At 42.9% G+C, this 14,466-nt stretch overlaps 1 protein-coding gene across 3 annotated transcripts in view; it reads left to right on the plus strand.

Annotated features, from left to right (window-relative positions):
* LOC127802953 (probable serine/threonine protein phosphatase 2A regulatory subunit B''delta) overlaps positions 1 to 14,466 on the plus strand; it is a 42,213-nt gene that overhangs the window by 22,441 nt on the left and 5,306 nt on the right. For all 3 annotated transcript variants that reach the window (XM_052338989.1, XM_052338988.1, XM_052338990.1), the window contains 3 exons: positions 698 to 854; positions 1,461 to 1,586; positions 1,687 to 1,837. In XM_052338989.1, the coding sequence (XP_052194949.1) occupies positions 698 to 854; positions 1,461 to 1,586; positions 1,687 to 1,827 (424 nt within the window). In that variant the 3' untranslated portion in view covers positions 1,828 to 1,837. The remainder of the gene's footprint in view (positions 1 to 697; positions 855 to 1,460; positions 1,587 to 1,686; positions 1,838 to 14,466) is intronic.

A 14,466-nucleotide genomic window follows, 5' to 3' on the forward strand; every position in this document is an offset into this window, starting at 1 on the left:
GCTTATGTTGTGGTGTTCATTCTCACGAGTAAGTAGGGAGAGAAAAGGTTGTGTGCAAGAAATAGTCTTTGTAATCTTGGAAAGACTTGTAACCGTGAGGGTGAGAGTTGTACTGCTATCATTCTGAACAAAAGAAGGCTGCTATCGGGAGGCTTTAGAGGCTGGATGTAGGGTTGTCCTAAGGGGCAATCTGAACTAGGATAACTGCTTGTGTTCTTCTGTGGTTTGGTTTATTTTTTCTGTCATTTACATTATGTTTTCATTATCATTCTCTTTTGTTTCTGTTGTCGTTGGAATCTGAGAGTGTGCGCAAGGGTGAGGCAGTGAAATCCGATCAAGAAATCTAATTCTAAGTGCTCCTAAGTTAACATTATTATTAGTAGTTTTAGATTTTGTTTGGTTTCCTATTAGGAAAAGGATTTCTTAATCTTAGTAAGAATAGGGTTACTAAAACTCTATAAATACTATTGTAATCTCCTTTTTCATTAGCGAACAATTTCATTTTTCTTTAAGCATTGATGCTTTCTTTCCTTTTCTTCTTCTTCTTTTTTTTTTTCTTTCTCCTTTCATTGTTTCATTCTTTGATAAGCTTTTATTCATTATAATGCCACTGGAAAATTAATGAATTCATTGTTTGAGGTAATGCCCAAGACATTTGGTTTATCAACTAAACTTGATATTGAATATTCTAAATCAGGTTCAAGTGCATAGATTTGGATGGAAATGGAGTTCTGACAAGAAATGAAATGCAATACTTTTACGAAGAGCAGTTACATCGAATGGAATGCATGGCCCAGGAACCTGTGCTCTTTGAGGATATATTATGTCAGATAGTTGACATGATTGGACCAGAGGTTAGCTTATATATTCTTTTATTTCTTGTAATTTTCCCCTTTTAGTGGTAGGCATGGATTTTCACTTTGTGTTTAGTTTTTGTTTTAAGTAAGCTTTAAATCAACTTAGGGTACCACTATAGTTACTAAGTTGGCTTACAGTTTGCTACTGCATTTCTCTTGTTATGCTTGAGCAACTGGTCATAAAAGGAGTTTTTGAATTTGGTTAACGACATTCTAATTCTGAGTATTCTATGGTCACATTTAATGAAAAACATAAGTTCTCCATTTAACTGTTTCATTATTTTAATCTGGGGCTTGGGATTTCTGGGATCTTGATTGTTTCCCAATACTTTTCTTTTGACCCTTCAGCTTGGATCTTTCTGACTAATCAACAAATACTGATGCTGCTGCAATTCCCAACTTCTATCATGCTACTGCATATTCTACTCTATGTCTTAATAAGGCACAGTCAGGTGGCATTGCTTCATAATAATATATGATGATCTAGAATAAGCCCTAGTCAGGTATATTGTGTCTGGGGCGAACTAATGGTAATACATGGTCCAGGCAGGGATTCAACCACCCATTACTTAAACTAAAGAATTTGTGTTCTTTTTATTGCAGAATGAAAGCTATTTGACGCTACGTGATTTAAAAGGCACTAGACTTTCTGGAAGCGTATTCAATATTCTTTTTAACCTTAACAAATTCATGGCTTTTGAAACTCGTGATCCATTTTTAATTCGTCAGGTATGCACTAGTCTGTCTTTCTTGATTCTAAGAAAGTATTGGTACTCTTGAAACTGCTTTAACTAGTTCTGTTACTGACCGCAATTGTTTTAATTAACAGGAGCGGGAGAATCCAAGCTTAACCGAATGGGATCGTTTTGCACACAGGGAATATATTAGACTTTCCATGGAAGAAGATGCTGAGGATGCCTCCAATGGAAGTGGAGATGTTTGGGATGAATCACTTGAGGCCCCCTTTTGAGTTCCTGTTGGTAAGCTATCTGAGTGCCTCTGTTTCATGCATTAAATGTGAAGGTGGTCTTTCAGTATAGTAGGGTTGATATTAAGGTCCGTTTATATACTAAATTAAGCTCCAATGAGTACACATCAATTGCTTATAAAACAAGGATCTTAATGTATAATTTGTTATTCTTGCCAATATATGTGATGAAAAGCTTTAAATGTCAACTTTGACATAATATTGGGCTGAACAGATGATCAAATCATATTATAATTGTGAATAAAATAATGTGTGTATTTCAAAATGTATAATATAAGATAATATATATACAAGTATTTTAAGTTAATTATACTAATATCCCTTACTTATCTTATTTAACACTCCTCCCAAGCTGGAGCATATATATTGAGCATGCCCAACTTGGTACAAATGTAATTCACACGAGAACCTCTAAGTGACTTGGTGAGTAAATCAGCTAACTGATCGTTAGAACCCACATATGTTGTAACTACATCCCCAGATAGCACATTTTTTCAAACAAAGTGACAATCAATTTCAATGTATTTGGTTCTCTCATGAAAATCAAGATTAGAAGCAATATGTATTGCAACTTGATTGTCGCAAATCAATTGCATAGACTTCACCTGAGTAACTTCTAACTCCTCAATTAATTGTTTCAGCCACATTAGCTCACATGTTGTTACGACCATTGCCCCATATTCAGTTTTTGCACTGGATTTGGCGACAACAGTTTGTTTCTTACTTTTCCAACATACTAGGTTTCCACTAACAAATACACAATATTCAGATGTGGATCGCCTATCCTGCCCAATCAACATTCGTATATCCCACAATTTGATTGTGCCCATGATTTTGATACAATACACCTCAACCGGGGCGACCTTGATTGTGAGGTAATTAAGTTTTCCAATTAGTTGACAGTAGTGCCCAAGGTCAAAAATAGGCTCCCCCTGTTCCGGGAGCAATTTGATATTCGGATCCATAGGGGTATTTATTGGCTTACATCCAAGCAACCTTGTCTCCTCTAGCATATCCAAGGCATACTTTATTTGAGAGATATATACGTATCGCTTTGATCGAGCTAGCTCAATACCCAAAAAATATTTTAAGGGAACCAAATCCTTAGTTTGAAACTATTGGTGAAGATGTGCCTTCAATTTAGTGATACCAACATCATCATCCCATGTAAATACTATATCATCAACATATACCACTAGAAGAATGCAGTGGCCAGGCTGCTAGCAATAAAAAAATAGAATGATCAGCTCCACTATGAGTTAACACAAACTCAAGAACAGCTGAACTGAATAAATCAAACCAAGCTCGAGGAGACTATTTTAGGCCATATGAGGATTTTCGAAGGTGACATACCAGCCTAGACTCCCCTTGAGCAACAAAGCCAGGAGGTTGCTCCATATACATTTCTTCTTGTAAATCGCCATGAAAAAAGGCATTCTTAATATCCAGCTAATGAAAAGGCCAGTGAAAGATACAAGAAAAGACGAATAGAAGAGATCTTAGCAACAGGGGAAAAAGTTTCGCCATAATCAAGGCAAAAAACCTGAGTGTATTCTTTGGCAACGAGGTGAGCCTTAAGGTGATCAGTCCGGCTGTCAAGACCAACTTTAACAGTGTAAACCCAGCGACAACTAGCAGGAGACTTACCCTAGGGAAGTGGTACCAAGTCCCAAATCTTGATGGACTGTAAGACAGACATTTTTTCAACCATAGCATCCAGCCACCCTAGATGGGAAAGAGCTTCTGGAACAAATTGAGGGAGAGAAATAGAAGATAAAGAAGAAACAAAAGTAGAATATGTAGGGGACAAAGAAGTATAACTAACAAAATGTGAAATGAGATGGAGAGTAGTGCAACAAGGAGTACCTTTACGAAGAGCAATAGGTAAGTCAAGATCAGAAACCAAGGGAGACGAACCAAAGGAAGAAGAACCACTTGGCACAGAGGATGAGTCAGTGGATAGATCCATTGACCCAACGACGACTGGTGCTACTGATGGGGCCACAGGTCGAGGACGTCATTGATAAACCTGAAGATTGGGGCGATTAAGGCGAGATACAGAGAGTGGTGGAGAAGGAGAAGAGGAAAAGTCAAGAAAAAGAACATGCAAAGATACGCCAGTAGACACGGACTTGGAGAACTCAGACGAAGGGAGAAAATAAGGAGATGACTCAAAGAAGGTAACTTCTGCTGAAACAAAATAGCGAGCTAATTGAGGAGAGTAGTGTCAAGCCTTGAGAGGGAGACTTGAATTCGGTTAGTTTAAGATGTGAGAAAAGAAGATTGGAGAGAGAATTTGGAGAAAAAGAGAGAGAGTTTAGAGGGAAAAAATTCAATTCACATTCAACAATCAATTCCCATCCTCCCGCGTGAAAGCCTTATATAGGTTGTTCCCAGTGGTTGCATTCAAACTGAGGGTATTATGGTGAAAGCTATTGTAATAGATTCGATTAGCTCCTACCAATGCAACAACTGAAATTTAAAAATCAAACGAAAATTACAATGCAACCCTTGGGGTCGTGACACTTTCCTCTCTTTCAAGAAGATTCTTGTCCCCAAGAATCCTTTACAGTAGGCCGACAACTCGTGGGAATCTTGTTAATAGCTCTGGTAGGTACTCCCATGTAGTGTGGTCTGGTTGTAGCTGTGACCATTGGACTGAGACTTGTGTTAGGGGTGCTACTCCCTGATAGACCACCCTCTTATCTAGGATGGCCAACGGCTCTAGGGTCTCTTTGAGTTCATCTTCTATTACTGGTAGTTGTTAGTTGGTAGTGGCCCTTGGTTCAATGGATTTCTTGAGCAAAGACACATGAAACACCAGGTGCATGTTGATCCCCTTAGGCACCTTAGCTTGTAGGCTACCTTCCCCACCCTAGCTTCAATGACATAGGGTCCAAATTACTTGGGACTGAGCTTTGATATTGGTGTTGAAGTGAAGGGTTGTTGCAAGAACCTCTTCACTTTAAGGAACACCTTGTCCTCGATCTCAAAAGCCCTATCACTTCTCCTCTTTGTCAGCTGCCTACTTCATCCTATTTTGGGCATCAGCTAGCTCATTCTTCAAGGTAGAGAGTGTGTCCCTCCTTTGTTGTAAGTATTGCTCCATTGCTGCTAGGCTAGAAGAATTACTAGCTATAGCTGACAAGAGAGGGGCTTGTACCCGAACATTGGCTCAAAGGGGCTTCTCTTGATGGCACTATGAAAAACAAGAGTTGTACCACTGCTGAGCTAGTGGTAGCCACTTGTTCCAATTCTTTGGCCTCATAAAACACATGCACCTCAAGTAAACTTTAAGACATTGGTTAACCCTCTTCGTTTGGCCATCGGTCTGAGGGTGTAACCCTACTCCCAGCTTCTTGAACAGTTCTTTCCAGAAATTGCTGGTGAAGATTTTATCACTGTTTGATACTATTGTCTTAGGAACCTCATGTAATTTTACCACTAAATCCAAGAACACCCTAGTCACCTCTTGGGCAGAGAAATGATGCGTGAGACTGATTAAATGTCCAAATTTTGTCAGCCTGCCTACCACTACTAAAATCACGTCCTTGCCTTCAAATTTGGGTAACCCCTCCACAAAATCCATGGAGATCCCTTCCCATGCCTGTTCTGGAACCTCTAAAGGCTGCAACATGCCGGGATATGGCACTTGCTCATGCTTACACCTCTGGCATGTATTGCATGCCAGCACAAATTCTACCACATCCCTCTTTTGTTTTGACCAAAAGAATAGCTGTCTAACCTTGTGATAGGTGGCCCTGATCCTTGAATGACCCCCTAAGGGTGAGCAATGTAGGGGCTTCAATATCTTCTCTTTCAACCTCTTATCTTCTCTAGGTAATACCTCCATTTGTCCATGGCCTTCAACACTGCCATCAGCTCCTTCTCATACACACTCCACCCTAAGTGTTTAGGTCCCAAGGTCTGGTTGATGTAGGCAATAGGCCTTCCCTCTGCATTAGGACAACCCCTATCCCCTTATCACAAGCATCCGTCTCCACTGTGAATTGTTTGGAAAAGTCTAGGAAGGCTAATACAGGTGCTTGTGTCATCGCCTTCTTTCTTCAATAGATTTTTTAGAGGTCTGCTAATCACCCCCATAATGCCTTATAAATTTCCGGTAGTAGCCTGTCAATCCCAAAAAAACCCCTCAGCTTTCTTACAGATAAAGGGCCTGGCCACTCCACCATTGTTGCGACCATGTTGGGGTCAGTTTTAACCCCTTCCTCCGAGATAATATGCCCTAAATACCCCACCTCATTCTTGGCAAAAATACACTTAGATAGCTTGGCATACAATTGGTTTGTTCTAAGGACTTCAAATGTTGTTTGAAGGTGGGTTATGTGTTGTTCAATACTTGGACTGTAGATCAGTATATCGTAAAAAAAAAACTAGGATGAACTTTCGAAGGTAAGGGGAAAAAATTTGGTTCATGAGCGCTTGAAAGGTGGCAGGAGCGTTTGTAAGGCCAAACGGCATGACTACAAATTCATATTGGCCTTGGTGGGTTCAAAAGCTGTTTTGAGGATATCTGTAGATTTCATCCAGATTTGATGATATCTGGATCGAAGGTCTAGCTTAGAGAAAATTTTGGCTCCTGCTAATTCATTCAATAGGTTATCTATAAGGGGAATAGGGAATTTGTTCTTGATGACGGTAGTCAACACAAAATCCCCAAGAGCCATCCTTCTTCTTAACCAACACAAGTGATGCAAAAGAGCTTTGGCTTGGTTGTATGAATGAAGTGGCTAGCATGTTGGAAATTTGTTTTTCAATCTCAGCCTTTTGGGTGGGTGAATAACTATAAGCTCGAATGTTTGCTAGGGTAGTTTGAGGTTTGAGGGGAATGGCATGGTCTCTTTGGGGTGGTAAAGAGTTAGGCTCTTTGAACAAGTCCTTATACCTCTCCAAAAGTAAGTTCAAGCTATCTACAGTAGTTACTTGAGAATAGGTTGTGTAGCATCCCCCCTTCTCACACAGTTGAGGCCCCATCTCCTCCTCTAGTTCTTCCCTTTTTACAGCTTGGATTGAGTAGAGCTGTGTAATTTGCCCCCATTTTTTTTTAAATAACTTATGCAACTTTTTCCCTTTAATCATCTTGCACTTCCCTTGTTCCAGGCTGCCAGTCAACTTAAGTTTCTTACCTCTAGCTTGTCGAAGTCAAAGGTGAGTGGACTGACCGTCCTCATCCAATCCACTCCAAGGACAATATCGCAGCCCCCCAACTCTAGTATCCTCAAATCAGCCCTAAACTCATAGCCATGCATCACCCATTTGAAGTCAATGCACTTACAATGGCACATCTTGTGCCCGTTGGCTACGATCACTGAAAGTGGGGTGGTGTGGGTCATTTTGCATTTCAACTCACTGGTAGTAGCTTCGTTCAAGAAGCTATGAGTGCTATCACTATTGATCAACACCATCAGCCTCTTACTTCTTACTTGTCCCACCACTTTGATAATCTTCCTAGTAGGGCCTCCCCTTAGAGCATTGTCGCAGCTATGGGGGCAATATTGTAATTAGTCCTTCAGTTAGTTGGGTTAGTTACTCGGATGTATGGAATAAAGGATGTAGAGAATCATAGCTTAGGCACATGGCCACTTGGCGGGCCAATTGGCTGTTCTAGAAGATGTACTAATCGCCTCCCTTATAAATAAAGAAAGCTACCGAGGATGGGGATCAAGTAAGAATTCTACATTGATCTTTTCCCTCATTTTCCTCTCTCAAATTATGTCTCTCTTAATCTCTCTCTTTCTTTCTTTTCCCTCCCTTGTTTCTCCTTCCCGCCTATTTGGCCTTCTCTCAATTACGAGAAGGTGCTTAATCAGATCGAGGATCTGACAATTGGTATCAAAGCCGACGACCTGAGCGCTAAGGATGGCTGACCGCACCAGGGCGAAACAGACAGAATCTAGGTTGGAGGCTATGGAGGGTGGAATGCGACAGTATCGGGAGCAAGTGGAGGACCGTCTGGATCTGTTAGAGTTGGGCATCAGAAACACACAGGAGGAGATTAATCGAAGTCGATCGGAATATACTACTAATTTGGATTGGAAAGTGGATCGAGCAATGACTGGGCTACGGGAGGAGATTGTGGGGCTCAGCCAACAGCTTAATCAACAATTGAGTGCTGCCTTAAGCCTCTTTGCTCAACAATCGCACGCCAGTTTACCCACGGATTTTCCTCCTAGAGCATCATCGGCGCCAATCTTGATAAGACCAAGGGAGAGACGGAGGTATAACGGTCATGGAGAGACCGAAGAAGGAATGGAGACTGATCAACACAATTTGAACCATGGAGGAGGTAGAAATCACTTCACGCTACAAGGACCAAGAATAGAGATCCCTCCGTTTGAAAGGGATAGGCCGTGGTGGTGGATGCGGCGGTGTGAGAGAGTTTTTTACCAATATCGGGTGGCTGAGGGAGAGAAGGTGAACACTGAAGCTGCTTACTTGGATGATGTAGCGGATGCATGGTTCCAAAATTGGAGCCGGGAAAGGGCTGAGTGGAGTTGGCCTTAGTTCGTTAATGGGCTTTGTAGTCGGTTTGGGGAGAAGACTAGGATGAACGTTATTGAAGAATTCAATAAGCTAAAACAGAGGGGAACGGTGGAAGAATACCAGGTACGATTCGAAGAGCTACGATCACTATTGTCGCTAGCTCATCCGTCCTTGGATGAAAGTTATTTTGTATCTAGCTTCATCAGCAGGTTGGATGACTTGATCCGACCTACGGTCAAGATGCTTTATCCAACATCAGTGGGGCAAGCGGCGGAACAGGCCAGACTCCACGAATTGTCGCTAGAAACCTTTGCCAAGAGGCATCGATTGTCGGCTAAAGGAGGGAGGGAGGATACCTCCTACGCGGGAATGAATAGAAGTAACAACCAATCCTGGCCTAGGAATGGTACATCAGAAAGAAATCCACTGATCCAATTACTCGCCAAGGCTCTACCTATAGAACAGAAGATGCAATTGGGACTTTGCTTTAGATGCGGAGAAAAGTATGGAGTAGGCCACCAATGTAAAAGGATGTTGTTGACAATGGAAGGGCCGGGGGAAGAAGATCGGGAGGAAGCTGAGGAGGAAGAACAAGGAGAACCCGACGAGAATGAAGGAGGGGGTGAATTGTCTATGCATGCGCTGCAAGGCTAGGCTTCGGGTAAGGTGCTTAAGGTGAAGGGACTAGTAGGGAAAAGGGCGTTGGTAGTCTTCATTGACAGTGGTAGCACTCATAGTTTCCTTGATGAGGAGACAGCCACTGCATTACAATGCCCCTTACAGGAGACCGCTCCACTCTCTATCTTGATAGCTAATGGAAGCCGGATGGTGAGTCAATCAAAATGCGTGGGGTTCAGATGGGTGATGAATGGGCATAAGTTCTCTGTTGATCTACGAATCCTAAGATTAGGGGGATGTCATGTGGTCCTAGGGGTGGATTGGATGCGAACGGTGAGTCCCTTGGTCTTTGATTTCAATACCTTGGATGTCACTTTGACAGGGAAGGCCAAAAGATAACTCTAGTGGGATTCCAAGGAACAAGGGAATGCAAAGTAGTGACGGGAAAGAGATTGCAAAGACTATTGGAGCAGGGGGGAACAACCATAGGGCAGTTACACTCCCTATATGCTCGAGAAATGGATGTTGGTGAAGAGGAGGAAATTGCACCAAGGAGGTTGGGTAGTGGGAAGCAGCACTGGGCCAAATCTTTACCCTCGACAAACCATCAGGTACACTCTAATGGCCCAATTCACACATTGTTAATGGAGTTTGAGGAATTATTTGCCACACCTACCACACTCCCTCCTCCCAGATTCCTTGACCATTCCATACACCTAAAACCAAACTGTGCACCTATAAATCTCCGAGCCTACCACTACTCCCCTATACAGAAAGCCGAAATTGAAAAACTAATCAAGGAAATGCTATCCAAATCCTTGATACAGCCCAACCAAAGTTCATTTGCATCTCTGGTCTTATTAGTAAAGAAAAAAGACGGGTCATGGAGGTTCTGTGTGGATTACCGGCAGCTTAACTCCATCACCGTCAAAAACAAATTCCCCATTCCCATCATCGAAGATCTCCTTGACGAGCTAGCTGGAGCATCTGTTTTTTCCAAACTGGACCTCACCTTGGGATACCACCAAATCCGAATGAACCCAAAAGACTACCACAAAACAGCTTTTCGTACCCACCAAGGACATTACGAGTTTTTAGTCATGTCCTTTGGCCTCACAAACGCCCCTGTAACATTTCAAGCCCTTGTGAACCATATCTTTGCTCCATACCTCCAGAAATTTGTGTTGGTTTTCTTTGATGACATTTTAGTATATAGTTCCAACCTTGATCAGCACCTAAACCACCTAAGGAAGGCTTTTGAAATCCTCAAACACCATCAACTCTATGTGAAAAGGTCCAAGTGTACTTTCACCGAGGCAAGAGTGGAGTATCTTGGCCATATCATTTCAAGGCAAGGGGTTAGTACAGACCCTCAGAAAATCGCAGCTAAGTCACAATGGCCCAAACCCAAGACCCTCAAAGAGTTGAGGGGATTCCTAGGACTCACAGGCTACTTCCGAAGGTTCATACAAGGGTATGGCTTGATCAGTAAACCCCTCACCAGTTTGCTGAAGAAGAACAACTTCCAATGGGGAGTTGATGCTGACAATGCTTTTGCATTTCTTAAAGAGGCCATGACCAAGGCACCCATTTTAGCACTACCAGACTTCTCCAAGGAATTTATATTGGAGACAAAGGCCTGCGATTCAGGGGTTGGGCAGTCCTAATCCAGGAGGGCAGGCTGATATCCTATTTGAGTCAAGTTTTAGCTCCAAGACATGTAGGCCTAAGCATTTACGACATGGAGCTGCTAGTCGTCCTAATGGCAGTGGAAAAGTGGAGATACTACTTAGAAGGCCGGCCTTTCACCATCCGGGCCGACCACGAAAGCCTTAAATTCTTATCCCAACAAAGGGCTCACAATCAACTACAAAGAAAAGGGATTTCAAAGCTCATGGGATTTGATTATGTGATCCAATATAGGAAGGGACGAGAAAATTTGGTAGCAAATGCTTTGTCCAGAAGAGAAGCGCAGGGTAGTGCCCATGCCATTTCAGCCTTGATACCAAACTGGGTGCAAGGCATAACTGCCAGCTACGAAAAGACTAACTGGATCCAAGAATTACTGGTTCGTCTATCGGTACAAACCCAGGAGGACTCGAGGTATACACTGAAGGAAGGATTGCTTAGATACAACGGCAGGGTGGTCATGGGGGGGATGAGCAATTAAAGAAAAATATCCTACAATCTCTACATGACTCTCCTATAGGGGGTCACTCAGGACTAAATGTAACTTATCATCGGGTGAAGCAACTCTTCTACTGGCCGAGACTCAAGAAGGATGTAACTCAGCATGTCCTAAGATGTACTACCTGCCAACGATGTAAACACGAGTAGGTGCCTTACCCTGGCCTCCTCCAACCTTTGGAGATACCTTCCCAAGTGCGGGAGCAGATAACCATGGATTTTATCAAAGGGCTGCCCAAGTTAGAAGGCTTTGACACTATATCGGTGATGGTCGATCAGGTCACCAAGTTTGGTCACTTCATTGCATTGGCGCATCCCTTTATGGCTACAGAGGTAGCCCGAAAACTAATGGACCGTGTATTTAAGCTACACGGAGTGCCACAGGCCATCATCTCAGATAGAGACAAGATTTTCACTAGCCAATTTTGGAAAACCCTACTTCACGGATTGGGCATTGGGTTACGACTGTCATCAACTTACCATCCGGAGACCTACGGCCAAACAGAAAAGGTTAATCAATGTCTCAAAACATACCTAAGGTGCTTATGCTTCACCCAACCCCGGAGCTGGAATAGATGGATCGCATTGGCCCAGTAGTGGTATAACACCAATTTCCACACGGCCCACAAGAGAACTCCCTTTGAAGCTCTATTCGGATATCCCCCTCCCCTAATTCTGGCTATCGTGCACTACAGCCCTGCAGAAACTACTACGGATCAATACTTATAAGCCAGACAAAAGGCCTTGCAAGTTCTTATACAAGAGCTTACTTCAGCTCAGCATCGCATGAAACAGCTGGCAGATAGGCACCGCACGGATTGCAATTTTGAGGTAGGCGACAAGATTCTTCTGAAAGTAAAGCGATTTCAACAGCATCTTTTTGCCAAGGGGCCTATCCCTAAACTCAGTCCTAAATACTATGGACCCTTCAAGTTTATTAAGAAGGTCGAACCAGTGGCATACCGGCTACTTCTTCCAGAGGGCGTGGGTTGTACCCAGTTTTCCACGTCTCTCTCTTAAAGAAGGCTACTGGCACAACAGTAGGAGTCAGCCAGGAGCTGCCAGAACTCCAGGAAGATTCCATTGTCGAAGCAGAGCCTAAAGCCATACTGGAAAAACGGGTGACCTACCAAGATTCTATGCCACTCACACGAGTTCTAGTGCAGTGGACACATTTGCATCTCGACCACATAACTTGGGAGTACCTTCTCGATCTTCTACAACGGTTTCCTCGGGTTACTAGTCTCTTTTAATTTCTTGGGGACAAGAAATAATTCAAGGAGGGGGGAGTTGTCACAGCCATGGGGGTAATATTGTAATTAGTCCTTTAGTTAGTTGGGTTAGTTACTCAGATGTATGGAATAAAGGATGTAGAGAATCATAGCTTAGGCACATGGCCACTTGGTGTGCCAATTGGCTGTTCTAGAAGATGTACTAACCGCCTCCCTTATAAATAAAGAAAGCTACCGAGGATAGGGATCAAGTAAGAGTTCTACATTGATCTTTTCCCTCCTTTTCCTCTCTCAAATTCTGTCTCTCTTTCTCTCCTTTCCCTCCCTTATTTCTCCTTCCCGCCTATTCGGCCTTCTCTCAATTACGAGAAGGTGCCTAATCAGATCGAGGACCTGACAAGCATGAAAGGAAATTTCTCTCCCTTCTTGTCCTTGATCTTCTTCATACACATCCTTTGCCTCTTTATTTTTTTCTTCCTGTTCTTCTTCCTCTTGGTCTTCTTCTTCCTTCCCCTCTTCTCCTTTCATATTAAGCAAGTGCCTCCTGCATTGATGGTTGGGGTCGTACTTGTCACCGCATTTGAAACACAATCCCAACATTCTCCTTTGTTCCATTGTTGGGGCTCTGTTAGCAGGGATATTAGGACCCCTCGCCCTCGCCCCCCGTGGACACTGTAGGCATCAAAGCCTTAGTGTTGCCCCCTGTCAGGTAGCCAACCATCGGCATTGCCCTTGGCACTAACCTATTCCTCTTGTAAATGGCCTCTAGCGTTAGCTCCTATAGCCTTGCCTTTTCCACCGTCTCCCTCACCGTGGCTGGTAAGAACATTTTTACCATGGACCTTAGCTCATCCTTAAGGCCACTAATAAAAGTAGAGACAAAATATTGATCTGTAAGAGTGGGTTGAGCACTCCACATTAATGCCCCCAACTCCTCAAATTTTTCCTAGTACTCAGTGACCGTCTCCTCTTGTTTGAGTTTGTTAAACTCCTCAATGACATTGGCCATGTTTCTTTCTCCAAATCTCACACACAATTCTTTTGCAAAATCAATCCACCTTGCCCCCATACACCTGGATCTGGACCATCATTGGTACCAGCAATCGGCCACATCATTAAGATATGCCATAGCCATGGTGATCCTTTGGTTCTTCGGTATGTGATAGAATTGAAAATACCTCACACATTCGGATCCACCAACGTGGTTTGGATCCTTCAAACAGAGCTATCTTTGGCCTCGGTAGGGGGCCTGGCTAGATCTAAGGGAATTCAATTCTCTTACCTGGTCATGCGTTGTCATGAACCTAGGGCTTAATCTAGGATCAGTTTGGGAATTGGAAGAATTTGATTCAGCTAAGGCCAAGAACAAAAGGAAATTAGGGGGAAATTAGAAAAAGTGTTGGGGGGATTAGAAGAATAGAAAAGAGGGAGATGAAGATCAAGAAAGGGAGAGAACTTGGAGGAGGAGAAATCAGATTTCAACTTATTAATTCATGGATAAACAAATAAACCCATTACATCAACCTTATATAGGCATATTTGTCTTCTAACAGCCTAGCACATGTTCTCATGTGCTTCTAACCACTTGCTAAAATATATCCTAACAATTATTATAAACCTATTACAAGATTACCCCTTTATTATATCTCTATTACAATATTGTCCTTCCATTACTCCTAAGGACATGACATGCGTCTCCTCGAAGTGTAAATTCCCCGCCTCTAAAGCTCTTTGTGGCCTAGGCAGAATGTTGGGTCCTAACAATCCCGTCTCCAACTTTGCTTGAGGAGGAAATTCCGGTGGCAATTGGAATTGCAGAAGCATGGATGGCATGTTAATCACGCTACTAATCCGCTGATCCATAGACTCCTCTGTCTCGCTAACTCCCTTATAACTCCATCATTGGAGGCTGCCATATCTTCCCGCAGCTCCTCCCGAATTGTCTGCATTTCTTCCCTACTCTACGTCACCACTTCCTGGGCTGACCTCCATCTCCTCCATTCTATTCTCCAACTACTTCATTCTAGTGCCTTCTGCCATTTCTTCCGACTTCTCCTAAATCGTGATCTCGCCCAATTCT

The sequence above is a fragment of the Diospyros lotus genome, chromosome 1, assembly GCF_014633365.1.
Source record: "Diospyros lotus cultivar Yz01 chromosome 1, ASM1463336v1, whole genome shotgun sequence".
In the NCBI taxonomy this organism is placed as follows: Eukaryota; Viridiplantae; Streptophyta; class Magnoliopsida; order Ericales; family Ebenaceae; genus Diospyros; species Diospyros lotus.